The sequence below is a fragment of the Ostrinia furnacalis genome, unplaced genomic scaffold (assembly GCF_004193835.3).
Source record: "Ostrinia furnacalis isolate ACB-3 unplaced genomic scaffold, ASM419383v2 OfSCF4495, whole genome shotgun sequence".
Classification (NCBI taxonomy): domain Eukaryota; kingdom Metazoa; phylum Arthropoda; class Insecta; order Lepidoptera; family Crambidae; genus Ostrinia; species Ostrinia furnacalis.
In genome coordinates, this window is record NW_021134734.1 from 83,827 (window position 1) to 98,655 (window position 14,829).

Consider the following 14,829-nt stretch of genomic DNA (forward strand, 5'->3'; position numbering starts at 1 on the left):
CCAGACATCCACACAAACTTTCGCATTCATAATATTAGTAGGATTGACCTCTCGCGGGATCCGCTGCTGTCAGCGTTGACCCTAAAACTATAATAAATTACTAGGAATGCTTGGAATAAGGAATAAGAAAAAAACTTGTTAAAAAAGTAATAACAAATTAATATGTATTGCGATTCTTTCTATTGCTTTAAGAATTATTTGAACACAATCACATAAGTAACAACCCTTAACTCTTAACAATTAATGAGGTAATGCAGTTTTGTACTTTAAATCACATATCGATATTATTGCAATATGTAAAAAAAAGGCTTTCAACTAGTGGATATCTTGATTAACCACTGCCGAATATAATATTGGCTTATTGAATAAATATATAAAATTATCTTAAGATAATTAAATACTAAAAATACCAAAATTCGATAATCTAACTTGTAAGTACGAAAAACATCTTTACTATGGTAAATAGCGATTCAAAAGTGAGAATACAATCCTTATTTCTTCGGCACGTATTTGTGTACTTTTCCACCGTACCTTGCGACAAATGCCTTGACGTCGAACTTTCTTTTGCATCCTTCGTAGTTCATAAAGCGGATCTTTCCGAAGATCGCTCTCTCCGCCCAGCCTTGGTCGTGGATGCCACATATTGACCACATGCAACCTGAAAGAAGATTGTGAAAATGAGTTATAACAAAATATTCAATGAAATTGAAATATCCAGACAACATACCTAATAAATAATCATAGCAAGGAAAGAGTAAAATATAATTTAAAGCTTTAGTGAATGAACGAAAAATAAGATCTGGAGATAAAATATTGAAATGGGCGATTTCATGGTTCTCATGACCTTCATAGGTGGCAAACTTTGGCTGTAGGGTATGTAGCTGAATATAAGAAAAAAAAAGATTTTTTTTAAAGAATATTAGCAACTTGTAAATACAAATTACTAATAATCCTGTTAACCCCTTGTGGTAAGCTAAAATATGTTACGAGTGGGTTCACCAGAACAGTCGAGCGGCGCGCCGGGGGTTCAAACCCGCGTTCTTCGGATCACGAGTCGGCCAGTCCGAGCCCTTCACAGTTCAGGACAAGCTTTCCATGGCACTATTTAATCTATTCGTAATAGAGAAACTAAGGAAATTGAACTCACCAACATAGCCATTTGGGTCTCGCCCATCCACACTATAGTGGTCATTCAAGTAAATGCTGTACTTGAGGGCATCCTCAGGTGAGGGGGTCCACTCCAGAATCTTTTTACACCAGTACATTCTGAGGAAGCCGTGCATCTTGCCTTCTTTAACTAGCTGAATCTGGGCAGAGTTCCACAGATCGTCGTGTGTTTCTCCTTTTGATAGCTGCTCCAGTGTGTATATGTACTGTCTTTTGTCCTTTCTGTAAGTTAATCATTGATTTATTTTAAAAGTAATGTTGAATTAAGTGTATTAACACACAAAATTGTCCAATTTTTATAGTGTCAGACACTATAAAAGTGTTGACACTATAAAAGCAAAAGCAGATGCTAACGATCAGGATAATTGTAAGTTTTCATTATGAGAAGTTGTCATTTCGAGAAGTTGGCATTTTGAGAAGTTGGCATTTTGAGAAGTTGGCATTTCGCGAAGTTGGCATTTCGAGAAGTTGGCATTCTGAGAAGTTGTCATTTTGCGAGCGGTTGGCATTCTGAGCATAAACGCTATCAGGCTGTAGTGACTCAAATGAATTATAAGAATGGAGTACTGGTTTGAGAATTGTCTGTCTACTTACTGGGAGAGAAGCCCTAAGTTTAAGTTCGCCCTCTCACTTCTTTGAGCAAAAAATGTCAACTCGGGGTCAAGGGAAAAAATATAAGCGTAGAGTAGGTACTATAACAGTTTTAGTGCAAAAAAAGCAGTCTTAAATTGTATTTGATGATACATCGCGCCATTGAAACCATCCAGACTTCAATTCAGCATCTGACGACTACAAGAGCTGTAGTAGGCGAAAGGTGGTTATAGTCCAACCAACACAAAGCATAAAGAAACGTATGGTGTGTATAATAAATATCTTAAAACATTGCAACTCCACCTAGTGGGAGACCTGCCTGACCATACGTCTAAAGTCGCGGGCAACACAGGACTCATTGTTGTGGAAATTCTTTGGGGAGGCCTTTGTCCAGCAGTGGACGTCATTGGTTGAAACGAACAAATGCCACTCACCTGTGGTCGTCCAAGGTCTTCTGCGCCCAATTACTCGCGCCCTTGAGGCTGTCATAGTGTTCACAATAGAAGCAGAAGTTGTCGGCCAGCTCGCTGCGCACGATCGCTTCTTCTAGGAACGCGTTGACGCTCTCGGTGCACTTAGATTTGTACTCTTGGACGCATAGCGCCACTCTCTGCACTGATATTTGACCTGAAATCATGTTTTTATTATGTGTTAAAATCTTATATTGTCTTTAACTTTTATGTTCACTAACATAATAATTATTACTAATTGAGGAAACTCAGTTATTCTGTGACCATTGCACATGTAACAGTGTCGAAATATCGGAAACTCAAAATTAAGGAACATTGTAGCAATCCCGTTAATAATAAAATTATTGTGTTAAAATCTTATTTTATGAATCTGGGCATGGACCTATAAAAAAAGTCGGACGGAGTCTCATCAACAAAATACTGTGACATTAGGATACACCAGCTTGCCTGTACGTACAGGCCGGCACGCACACATTCACACCCTGTTACACCACTTCGAGAGCAAACTTCACACAGTTGACACATTTAAGCAGCGAAAAAACAACACGAATACGACATGTCTTGTGTGATGAAATTGTGTAAAAACCGTTCTGTTCGAAAAAACAAAAATTAAGGAATCACATTTCACAGGCAAAATAATAATCCAATCACTTATTTCCCGACATTAAAATATTGAAATTCATTGAAATNTGGCTTCTCTTTTCTGATTTTAAATACCTAAAAGTAGCAGGGAAATTCCATTTAATATTACTATGAATCTTAAGTCTAATAGACTTACCAAAATGAAACCAAGGTGATAGATTACTCAGAGCATCTTGCGTTGGGTCGTTCCTCTTGGTGGAGAATATTTTCAACCTCTTATCTAAGAAGCTCTTGAGCGTCTTCACAGCCTCATCATAGCCGGGGTTGGCCCACTCTATGGGCCCCACTGACTTGTCTGCCTCTCTGGACTCTATGGCTTTATCCCAATCTATTGGCTGAAAATATAACACAAAAAATGCTTGTTGTTACTAAATTATGTGCTTTGATTTCAAGATTAAATAGAAGTGGATTCAACAAAAGGATTGAGATCCACATACAGGACCTACTTCTATAGTTACTATCCTTACTGTAGGTTAATGTAAAATATTAATATAAATATAAGAAATTAAATATGTTTTTCTTTAAGGATATTTATTGGGCTTTCAAATAACACCAATATTGTAAGAAAATCTTTGAAGTTCGCGTCGCGGGAGGTGCGATTTAGCTTAGGATTCTTTCTTACTTAAATTATAGAAAACTTTATTCACCTCTGGCTCAAACTTGCTTGTGTAAGGGTGTCTGATGACTGGAGGGAACTCTGTCAAATATTCCCCAAGTTTTGAGTTGATTTTGTTCCTGATAGTCCGGGCTGAGTACTCTTGCTTGTCGGAGGCTTCCCAGCACGGGACCACATTGTGGGCATCTACCTGTAACATTAAAAACAGTATTTGAGATAGGTGAATAATTTTATTTAGCCTTTATCTGGATCTAAATCTTAATTAGGAATTAACGCCTACAGTATATTAATATTGACAATAGTTTTTATCCAATGTTACACATAAATTCACATGCCAGCTGCGCTGGTGAGATAAGCTGCACCTCTTTTTAACTTGAGACTACATTTATTGTACCACATTATCTCTGTGAATAAATAATCTTTGAATCATAAAAGGGTTCTATAATTTAGATTTTTTTATACTAGCTGACCTGGCGACTGCCTATGTTCATCAGAAATTATGTAGAATTCTAATAGTGAAAGAGTTTTTCAATTCGTTCCAGTAGTTTTAGAGCCTATTTTATGAAACTGCTGAAACTACTATCTTTCCTCTTTATAATATTACTTTAGATTATGGTATAAATAAACCTGTATCAAAGGCACATCCTTCTTCAGCTTTTTTTTGCAACCTTCCAGCCATCCCATGGGCACTCTCAGGGGGTTGAAGTCACACACCACGGCCCCAATGTTGTGGTCTATGACCCACTGGGGCAGAGCGTCCGCTCCACTGCCTTCCAGCAAATGGAATGATATGTTGAGTTTCTTGCAATCTGCTGCTACTTTTTCTAGGCCTGAAATTTTGTAGTAAACAATGGATTAATAACTAAACAAATAAGTATTAGAAGGCGGAATCACAGCTCTCAGTTTTTTAGATATTATTAAACATACAATAATGGAATGTTGGTTCAAAACTTTGTAATACTTTAAAATGAAATCTAGCCTATTGTNAGGTCCATGAATCTGGGCATACTCTTGTGCTGTTTAAAAGTTTGCTCTAACTTATAAGCTTTAAATGACTTATCATCATCTGGCACACCAAAGTTGCTGATGATGATGTTAGTTATTCAAATTCAAATTCAAATCTTTATTGCGTACTAAGTGACAATTATTGTAATGGTGGAAATTACATACACATGGGCTTAAGACTTAGTGACCTAGGAGGTATTGCAACAGATGTGACAGATGTGACAGCAGACAACACTTATTCAACCTACTTGGTGTAAGAAATTATTCAGGTAAGTATGTACAATATTAGAAAAGTTTTTTTGGGATATCTATAAACTAAAACTAGGTATAGCCTGACCAGGAACATAAAAACCCTGGCATAGAGGCGCGTCAATTGCATTTGATAGTGCAACACTGAGTACAGTCGTACCTGTGTTAAATTAATAGGCTAACTTTATTTATCAGGATTCAGGATTACGAGCTAATTTGATATTTTCATAAATTATCGAAAAAACATTATTATGGTAACCTGGTTTAAATAAATTAAATGAAACCATCAATCGAGTTAGTATGATTTATTTCATTATTCATCAATAATCAAATTCAGAACTTGAATATTCAACTGCAATGTCTGCTCATGAACGCTTCAAACTCGGTACTTCTTTCCCAATTCCATAAAATTCAACACTTAGAAAGTGACAAAAAACTTTAAAATAGGTATTTGAAACAAACCACAGTTAATTTTCATAGTGGACTGTACTATACGATAAACATGTCAGTCAATTTGACAACCTTTGTCGGAAACATTATTCAATGAAAATATTGTCCGAACCCTTAGTATTTCTCTTCGACAAATATTTAACACATTGTGAACCACTTTTCTTTCACGACTATAAAAAAATTTTAGCAATTTAATTCACAAAATCAATTGCGCACATTTAAAATAAAGTTTGTTTACACTTTGACAGCAATAGACTGACATGCAAGGTGACATGTCAATGAAGTTTTCAGTTACTGTTGCCATTAAAAGAAATTAGTACCATTAGTTTTCCGCAACATGGCGAGGGTTTTTATGTTCCTGGTCAGGCTATAAATATTTAAAAAGACAGTAATTGTAACATAATGGCTTCTCTTTTCTGATTTTAAATACCTAAAAGTAGCAGGGAAATTCCATTTAATATTACTATGAATCTTAAGTCTAATAGACTTACCAAAATGAAACCAAGGTGATAGATTACTCAGAGCATCTTGCGTTGGGTCGTTCCTCTTGGTGGAGAATATTTTCAACCTCTTATCTAAGAAGCTCTTGAGCGTCTTCACAGCCTCATCATAGCCGGGGTTGGCCCACTCTATGGGCCCCACTGACTTGTCTGCCTCTCTGGACTCTATGGCTTTATCCCAATCTATTGGCTGAAAATATAACACAAAAAATGCTTGTTGTTACTAAATTATGTGCTTTGATTTCAAGATTAAATAGAAGTGGATTCAACAAAAGGATTGAGATCCACATACAGGACCTACTTCTATAGTTACTATCCTTACTGTAGGTTAATGTAAAATATTAATATAAATATAAGAAATTAAATATGTTTTTCTTTAAGGATATTTATTGGGCTTTCAAATAACACCAATATTGTAAGAAAATCTTTGAAGTTCGCGTCGCGGGAGGTGCGATTTAGCTTAGGATTCTTTCTTACTTAAATTATAGAAAACTTTATTCACCTCTGGCTCAAACTTGCTTGTGTAAGGGTGTCTGATGACTGGAGGGAACTCTGTCAAATATTCCCCAAGTTTTGAGTTGATTTTGTTCCTGATAGTCCGGGCTGAGTACTCTTGCTTGTCGGAGGCTTCCCAGCACGGGACCACGTTGTGGGCATCTACCTGTAAACATCAACAGCATTTGAGATAAGTGGAGAATTTGAGCAACATTTAAACCTTAGAACAAGACATGCAAGCTGAAATTTCAAATAATTGGTCTCACTAAAAGTCCGCTGATATTTTAAGTATCTGTAGATCAATCTGATTGCTGTAGTCAATTGTTCAACAGAGTATTCAATTTTATTTAGCAGAAGCAAAGTAGTTACTCTAGTTTTTGGATTCATTCTTGCAGGACAATGTAATTTTAAATATTAGTATATTAAAGATATAAACCTGTATTAAAGGCACATCCTTCTTCAGCTTTTTTTTGCAACCTTCAAGCCATCCCATGGGCACTCTCAGGGGGTTGAAGTCACACACCACGGCCCCAATGTTGTGGTCTATGACCCACTGGGGCAGAGCGTCCGCTCCACTGCCTTCCAGCAAATGGAATGATATGTTGAGTTTCTTGCAATCTGCTGCTACTTTTTCTAGGCCTGAAATTAAGTGAACCATGAATTAATAACTAAACAAATAATAAGTATCAGAAGGTGGAATCACTGCTCTGTTTTTTAGATATTATTATACATAATACAATAATGGAAGGTTGGTTCAAAACTTTGTAATACTTTAAAATGAAATCTAACCTATTGTTTGACAGTAAGTTCACCACCTGCAGGTACTGCCTAGATATCAAAAAACCTAAAAATTCGTTATAATAAAATGATGGGCAGTTTTGTTTTAGGTTTTCTTTCCAATTGGTTTATGAGTGGTATTTAATTTTTACAATATAACAATACCATTACCTTTAATCAGAAAGTGGAACTGTCTCACTGAAGCGTCCAGATACTTGGCAATCAGGCAGAAACACACATGCAGCGGGACTTCGTTCTTCAACGCAAGTTTTTGCGCGAATAGAAATGCCCAGTTATCTTGTACCCTACTGTCTCTAGACATCCAGTACACGATCCCTTCGCAATTCTCCGCCACCATCTGCTCCTGAGACACAATTCTAAGACGTTTTTTATTGAACTTATACTTTAAAATCGACTCTGCAGTGTCCTCACGTTTTGCTTGAATACTCTTCATCAATTCATCAAGGTTTGTCTTAGTTTCTGCACTTGTTGAAGGAACTGATAACTTAGCTTTCTTCGCGGCTGAAGCCATTTTATTCGCGTTGTGAAGAAATATGTATCTTAGTTGAAGAATTCTCATAAAATCAAATTATTTACTAATCGCCGCGTCCGCGCCACACCAAAACAGAATTTGACAGTAATGACAGATGATGAGAATGAATGAACGAGATGAATGAATGATGAAAAAAGGTGTCAAACTGCCACAGATATGGATTAGAGTAGATACAGCAAGTTGCTCGTCAAAGCGTGCCATTCCGATATGTCCAAATGGACATACATGGTCGAGTGATGTACACGTCAGCGTCGGACTGGCCATACAGTCAGGGTGGCATTTGCCAGCCGGGCCCCAGCCTACGCGGGCCCCCCACGGCCTGGGTTGCGGGGCATGCGGCAACCGTAGCACAGGGGGCCCGCGCAGCGTGGCCCCTGTGCTACGGTAGCCCGCGTGCATGTCTCGGAAACTATGCGTCGTACAAAAAAATTGTACAGTCATAATTTGTAGAAAATTGCTTTGCCTACAAATATGTTAATATACATTTTTACCTTAAATTAAAGATTGAAGAAGTTATTAGCAAAAAAAATCCTTTTTGCTTATGTATAACTTCTCTAATTTAATTTAGGACAAAAAGTTATGTAAACACAGGGCCTNGTTTATTTATCGGCAGAATCGTTTTCAAGTAGATGTTGTTATTTCTTTTGAAAAGTTGAAATCTTATCTAAATTAGGTATGGGAAGTGGTAGTGAATTAGTGATAACGAAAGTGCGTCAAATTCTATTGCGCCGCTAACGCCGATTAAAAAACGAAAAATACCAAAAAGACTCGAAATAAAATAAAACAGGCAATGCTAAAAAAATACATAAAATACACAAAAAATGTCAACAAATAATAAAAAATTATACTTTTTGAAAAAAATTCTGCTTTTAAATTCGTGTTTTTTTTGTTATTTGATCAATTTCTCCAAAAAATGCCCCTATAACAGGTGGTTTTTATTGCTTTGTATTATTCTCTATCGTATTACTTTTGCAAAACTAAAAATCGCATGTCTCTATCCTTATCACAACATATTATGTCAATTTTAAAATCTGCGCTAGAACAACGTAAAAAAGATATTTTTTTGGTTACAAAACAAAAAAAATGTTGCAATCATTAGAAGCAAAATCCCCCCACAGAAAGTTATGGAATTCAAAAGATTTTTTTGCTATTTCTTGATAAATGTTTAGACTATCTTAATAAATGGTTTGATTTCAGTGAAAGCAATTGGTTATTTAAAATCCAAAAATTAAATTTAAAAAAGGAGGTTTCATTTAATGACTGTGAGACAATATTAGAAGTTCTAAATTTACAAGAAAAATTGAGTATCAAAATGGACGACCTATACTCTGAAATAACGATATTGAATGAAATCTTTGCTAAATTAAAAGACTGTAGTGTAGTGACTTTACTGACAAAACTACAGGCCAAAAATGGCAGCATATTTTAAAAAATACTGAAAATGACTTACCAAATTATTTGAAGTAATTTCATTCCTGCTCTCTATTCCCGCCACTTCGGCATTTACAGAAAGGATATTTTCGGTTATGAATTCGAAGTGGCGAGAAGAAAGAAACAGAAGTAGTGTATAATTAATAAAAAATGAGCTTTTGATTTATATTAATTTAAAAATTGAATGTGACAATTGACAAAGCATATGACGCTTTTAAACAAAAAACTGTTAAACAGCGAAAGAACTGCAAAAAATCTAGTTTTTATAAAAATAAATAATTAAAAAATGTATATTTGTCTATTTTTTTGTTTTTCCTATAAAATACTATATTTTTTTTAAATGTACTATATTTTTTTACACCTTATTTTGGAAAATACTATATTTCGCTGATGAAATGTTGGCAACCCTAGCGCGAGGTCTCAAGTTTTCTCGTTGGTGGTGTGTGTGTTACAATAGTTTTGTTAATTTTACAGAAGTGAAGAAGAATTAAGCAAAGTTAGAAGTAAAGAACTTCCTAAAATTGATTCACACTTCGTTTCCAGAGTAGTAAAAATAGCATATTAAATAAAAGTGCATTTGTATAGGTAACGTTTATTATTATTTATTTAAAATATATCTTGAGTTCCACTTTCCGGTGGGCTCGGGAAGTACTTATTTTTCAAATAAATACTGCAAGGGTGACAGTTAGCCCGGTCGATGTTGAGTCTCATGCAGTCGAAGGAGCAAAACGAGACGAGTTTGCATGATACACACTGAATTTTCTCTTTGATAAAGGGAAGGGCGCACTCGAAGCAAATGTTAAACTTGTCCTCATCCTGAAAAAATGCAACAATAATGTTTTAAAATGATTTGAAATTATTTTAACTAAGTACTAAAATAAAGTTTGATCAAGTTGATATCCCTACATCTAGGTTATTCCTTAGGTTCGGTAAATACTTACTAAACATTTTTTATCATCTGTTCGACAATATTTAATGGTCTACTACAATAAAAAGAAGATGTTATGGTAACATTACTTACAGATCTAGAAGTTAGCTCCGGTTTTACATAAGGTCTCTTCCAAGTCATATCCACATCTGTGAGCTTGGTGGCTACCATACGTTCTTTCAGAAGATAGTTTATGTTACACTCTATCGACGACTTTTCTTCTGCTGTCGGATGAACAGAAGGCATTATCTTGTCCAACCTGTTGTAATACTGGATTATGTAGAGCAAATGCTTTAGAATCCGGTTGTCATTGTACATCTTCCTTTTGGTTAGCTTCAGGATATCCCAAATTTCAAGACATCGCTGAGTCGTCAGCCAGAGGCCTGCGCTCTTTTTACGTTTGTGTTCTCTAATGATTATGTTCCATTGCCGGTGTTTGTATCTGTATATGAATAAATTGTAGCTAATCTAATTTGAGAGCCAATGACCATTATAAAATAATAGAGTTCGTAAAATTGTCTTACTTATCGATAATCTCAACCAATTCTTTCATCAGTTTCGCTTGCAACCACCGCACATGCAGCAGCCTAGCGCATTCAGTCACCAAGTCGATAGCTTGCTTATAGTCACCAACATCATCCATACCTAGTTTTCCTAGAGACTTGGTTGACAATGTCTCTTTTTTGGGTTTTTCGGCCACTTTTTTGGCATCTTTATCTACAAAAGAAAATCATTATCATTCCGGCTTCTAGTTTCATCATCGTAGTAGCTAACTTAATATATTTTTTTAATTACTTGGTGATGCGACAGCTGGTTTGCTCTGGGAACTTTCCAATTCCCCGAGAGTCTTCATTGCAAACACAAATATGTTTGGATATATGTCGCTGCCATTCATACACTCTATCAGAGGGTCAGCTCCAAATAATAATAGATTTGTAAGCTGAAAAATGACTTGAACTGAATAAGAATGATTGAAAATAAAGACCGATTAAAGACCCAAAGAAAATAGAACATACTGTTTGTAATCGCTCTGATGGCACCACCGTTTTAAAAAACGGTAATGAGAACATTTTGACAAGGACCGTTTGATTCGAATCGTTTATAAGAGCATTCAGTTTTGTCGTCGGACTTCGAATAAATATGTCAAGGAGATCCATGCTCTTAGTCATCGCAATGTCAATAGGAGAACGTCCTTTGAATTTAAGAAGTGGGTTGCAGTAGTATTCAAGGAGATGTTCCAATATATTATGCCTTATCTGTAAGACATTCAGTTGATTACAAACATGCAATTACCAAATTGTTTAAATTGAAAGTAAAAGGCAATGAACCTCCTCTTCAGATTCCCCCTCCGTTTTTCTGGCCAGCACAGCGTGTAACAAGTTAGGACCACACGGTTCAGGTAGCACAGAATCCGTAGAGGAGAATTCTCCATAACGCAGTCTATGGAAAGTTGTAGCTCCGCATTCCAAAACAACTTTAATCATTTCCAGATTGTCGTATGTGAACTGACGAGATACTGCCAAATCCAAAGGAGTGTAGCCAAACGTCTGAAAATCAAGAGTTGTTTTAAATAAAAGCTAGGCTTAGCTAGGTTTCTAAAAAAACTTTTTAACTTACGTCTTTGTAAACTTCGTTAATGTCCGCTCCGTGATCGACCAAGTGCTTAACTAATTCTGGAGAACCTGCTATTATTGCCAAAAATAAGGCAGGTTTGGGACATCTAACCAAATTTGGATTAGCACCGTCCTCAAGTAGTTGAATAATAGTCAAACGAATATTAGCTATCCTGCGTCAGAGAAATGACAACAAATTACTGTCTGGGATACATTATGAAGAAAAGATTAAAATTTTATTTATCTAGGTACTAACATTTCAGATTTAAGTTTTTCAATGCTATCCACAGACGAAAATTCGTCTTTATCAGTACTCTGCCACATCATTTCTTTACTGGGTTTCATCGTATCCTTCAAAACTTTTGAGAGATTCTTTTTGGGATTTTTATCTGGTGGTTTTTTTGGATCTTCTTCACCAGCCTCAACTTCTTGAACCATATCGATGACTTCGAATAAATACGGAATAGGACTAATGCCACTTGGTCGTAAGAAAAGATCGTTTACTCTTGTCATAAATTCGTTATTAATGTTGGTGTATATTCGTTTTTCTTCAGAAAAAGATTCTTGTGNATCTTTTTCGCTGTTTGTGTTCTGTTGTGACGCATGTTCTAATATTACGGGCGGTTTTGATATCGTAGTGTCAGTTTTTTTTCTTACGTTCCCGAGGGTTTGGAGAGAATGGGATGACTTGACCTTTTTAGTAGCTGTTACTGCCTTAGACACTTTGCTTGGAGTTCTAGTTAACGTTCCTCCAACTCCACCAAAGATAACGGTTTGATCCCGAGAGAAATTCCATTCAAATACCTTCTGCTCCACAGGAGCTGTAGTAACAAACGAAATGCTTGAATTTTTATTGCAAATTAATTCTCATTGTAAATCTTTGAAATTTTTGTAACTTACGCGGTGCTGGTATGACAGGAGGCGGCAATAACGCTTGTACCATACCACTAAATGATATATCTTTCTGAGCACAAATAAATCGGATAAGTGCTACAGCTAGAGGCGTACAACATGAGTCATTGTAGCTGTTTACATTAGCACCAGCCTCTACTAAGAAATGAATCAATTCCGCGCGATCCCCGCACTTGAAAAGGTAAGAAAAGATCAGACAAATCATGAAATGGAAATTATAATGACCACTCATATATGTAGTTGGACTCACAGTAGCATACATAACGGCAGAGTTACCAAGACTATCAGCAATATCAGGGTGTATATTGCCCTGATTTACCAATTGCACAACATTTTTAGTATGTCCGAGGTAACTGGCCATCAACAAAGTCCTGGAAGATAAAAGTGATCACGAATACTGCAAGAATGATTTTTAAAGATTTAATATGTAATGATTAGGACCTGCAATCCAGTTCATGTTGTCCAGCTGGTTTGAACTGCTTTCGGGGACCACACAAGACTTCGGTCAAGTTGATTTCTGTTTCGTCTCTTTGATAGTCGTGTGTGTAACTGTGCTTCATCATGTGAATAGTCACTTGGTTGTTGTTCCAAGCAAAGTATGTTGTGAAATTCTGTTGACTTTCTACGCTGTCATGACTAACGTCCTGAAGAAATAGCACTTGTTTTATAAATTACCTAATTTCCTACGACAAGATCTTATTTAATTCAATCGTAACCTATACCAACTTCTTTGTATTCTGGTATACAAGATACTTCTTGCAGCATATTAATCCGTCCTTTGTAATATTCGTTTTCGAAGTACTCAACATGGCAGAGTATACTAGATAAGTCCGTGCAGTTTTGTGGATAAAGCTTATCCCACATGTCTGCAGCAACTCTAGGATCACTTCCATATTGTTTCAGAAGATCTAACGCGCTGTTAGTTTCGCCGATCTGACAAAGAAGTAGGTCTTAGCCTGATATGACATTCNTGACATTCTCCTTTTTAGTATATCGGACTACCTATAAATTACACGAACTGTTTGATTGGATTTAGACATTTTGAATTCTACTAACATTTCTGTAAGTAGTGATCATCATCACTCGGTGAGGATCTACACAAGCGCGACCAGCGGTGGTGGCGTACAAATCTGGTGCTATACTTGGAGTCTCCGGTCGCCACACCAGTCGAACGAGCTGCGTACCACGCCAAAGACCCACATCGACCTTTAAACATGCGTGAGATTCGACACCTGGTCCCCATCGCATGTTGCTATGAAATAAACCCTGTACGACAAAGCAATTTAATTTTCTAATTTTCTAAAAAGAATTTCAGGTTTTGATATGCATTAATATTCCTATACGTTTGTTTGATATGGACTTACGGTAAAGACTCGTCCATCTGGATACGACATGGTCCCATAACCGTGCATGCGGTTACAATGGAAGCGGCCTTCATACGTATGGTGTGCGCCCACGTCACCTCTGTGTCTCCATCTGTACTCACCAGGTCCGTGCATCACGTCCCTGGTTATGCAGCCACTGTACCACTCTAAAGACTAAGAGCAAATCACCATCATGAAACACTCATCAGCACAATCACATCAATGCCTTGGGGTCCCACTCCCATGCTAAATGGACATGCGTGATGAATTTGACTAAAGTGTAGGGAGTATCGAGTCTTTACGACAATTAGTCCAATGGGATAGTTTGATGATACAGAAATGAGTTCCTAACTTCTACATAGTAGGAAACTCTTGTTCCCCTACTGGACAAATAAGGAAGTTATTAAAATAACTACTAATATTAGTCCTACTTTAATATTATAAATGCGAAAGTTTGGATGTTTGGATGTTTGTTACTATTTCACGCAAAAACTACTGAACGGATTTTGTTGAAACTTTATACACTCGCGNAAACAGTTGATACATGTCCTTTTCCTTACTTCATCACATCAGCCGGGACATCTTTTTAAATACTGGTGTGATTTAAATGAATTTGGTATCAATTTAAAGTTAAAAGTTTAATCTTTAAAATGGTGCTACTTTTTTTGTTACTAACAAATTGGTTAGTACACAAGATCGCGTGGAAACAACTTGCATGTAAGTGATTCCATACTTTTGCTCGCAAGTGTAGTATTATTGTTTGTAACCCAGATTAACATAAAGGCCGATCTGTGACACTAAATTTCACGCGGGCGAAGCAGCGGGCTAAAGCTAGTATTTAATTAAAAAAAATACTTGTAACCTTCGCCCCAGTCCAATGAATGTTTCCATTGCCATTCTTCCTTTCCATTTCATCTTTGTCTCCACAATAGTATTCATCATAGGGCCAAATCTTATTAGCTTTCGTTCCTATTGACGGACAGACTGACTGAGGTTGCATCGTCGTAAAATTTGATGTACTAATTATTCAATAAATCTTCATATTAATAAATAAATTTAAATATTT

The 14,829-nt window shown here is 36.3% G+C and overlaps 2 protein-coding genes across 2 annotated transcripts; both read right to left on the reverse strand.

Moving 5' to 3' along the window:
• Nucleotides 1-7,600, reverse strand: phr (deoxyribodipyrimidine photo-lyase photorepair). The gene is made up of 7 exons (XM_028314051.1): nt 7,134-7,600; nt 6,622-6,824; nt 6,193-6,351; nt 5,682-5,880; nt 2,193-2,385; nt 1,148-1,389; nt 1-658 (listed from the first exon to the last, which is right to left on the reverse strand). The coding sequence occupies exons 1-7, from the start codon at nt 7,540-7,542 to the stop codon at nt 492-494; spliced, it is 1,572 nt and encodes a 523-aa protein (XP_028169852.1). The 5' UTR covers nt 7,543-7,600; the 3' UTR covers nt 1-491.
• A 1,952-nt stretch (nt 7,601-9,552) lies between these two features.
• Nucleotides 9,553-14,782, reverse strand: LOC114359595 (ankyrin repeat and MYND domain-containing protein 1). The gene is made up of 16 exons (XM_028314048.1): nt 14,626-14,782; nt 13,764-13,937; nt 13,456-13,665; nt 13,126-13,332; nt 12,841-13,043; nt 12,650-12,770; nt 12,388-12,571; nt 12,087-12,308; nt 11,744-12,056; nt 11,492-11,660; nt 11,203-11,421; nt 10,891-11,130; nt 10,670-10,814; nt 10,399-10,591; nt 9,968-10,316; nt 9,553-9,762 (listed from the first exon to the last, which is right to left on the reverse strand). Exons 1-16 carry the CDS (start codon nt 14,761-14,763, stop codon nt 9,553-9,555), a joined length of 3,297 nt encoding a protein of 1,098 aa, XP_028169849.1. The 5' UTR covers nt 14,764-14,782.
• Between the last annotated feature and the right edge of the window lie 47 nt (nt 14,783-14,829).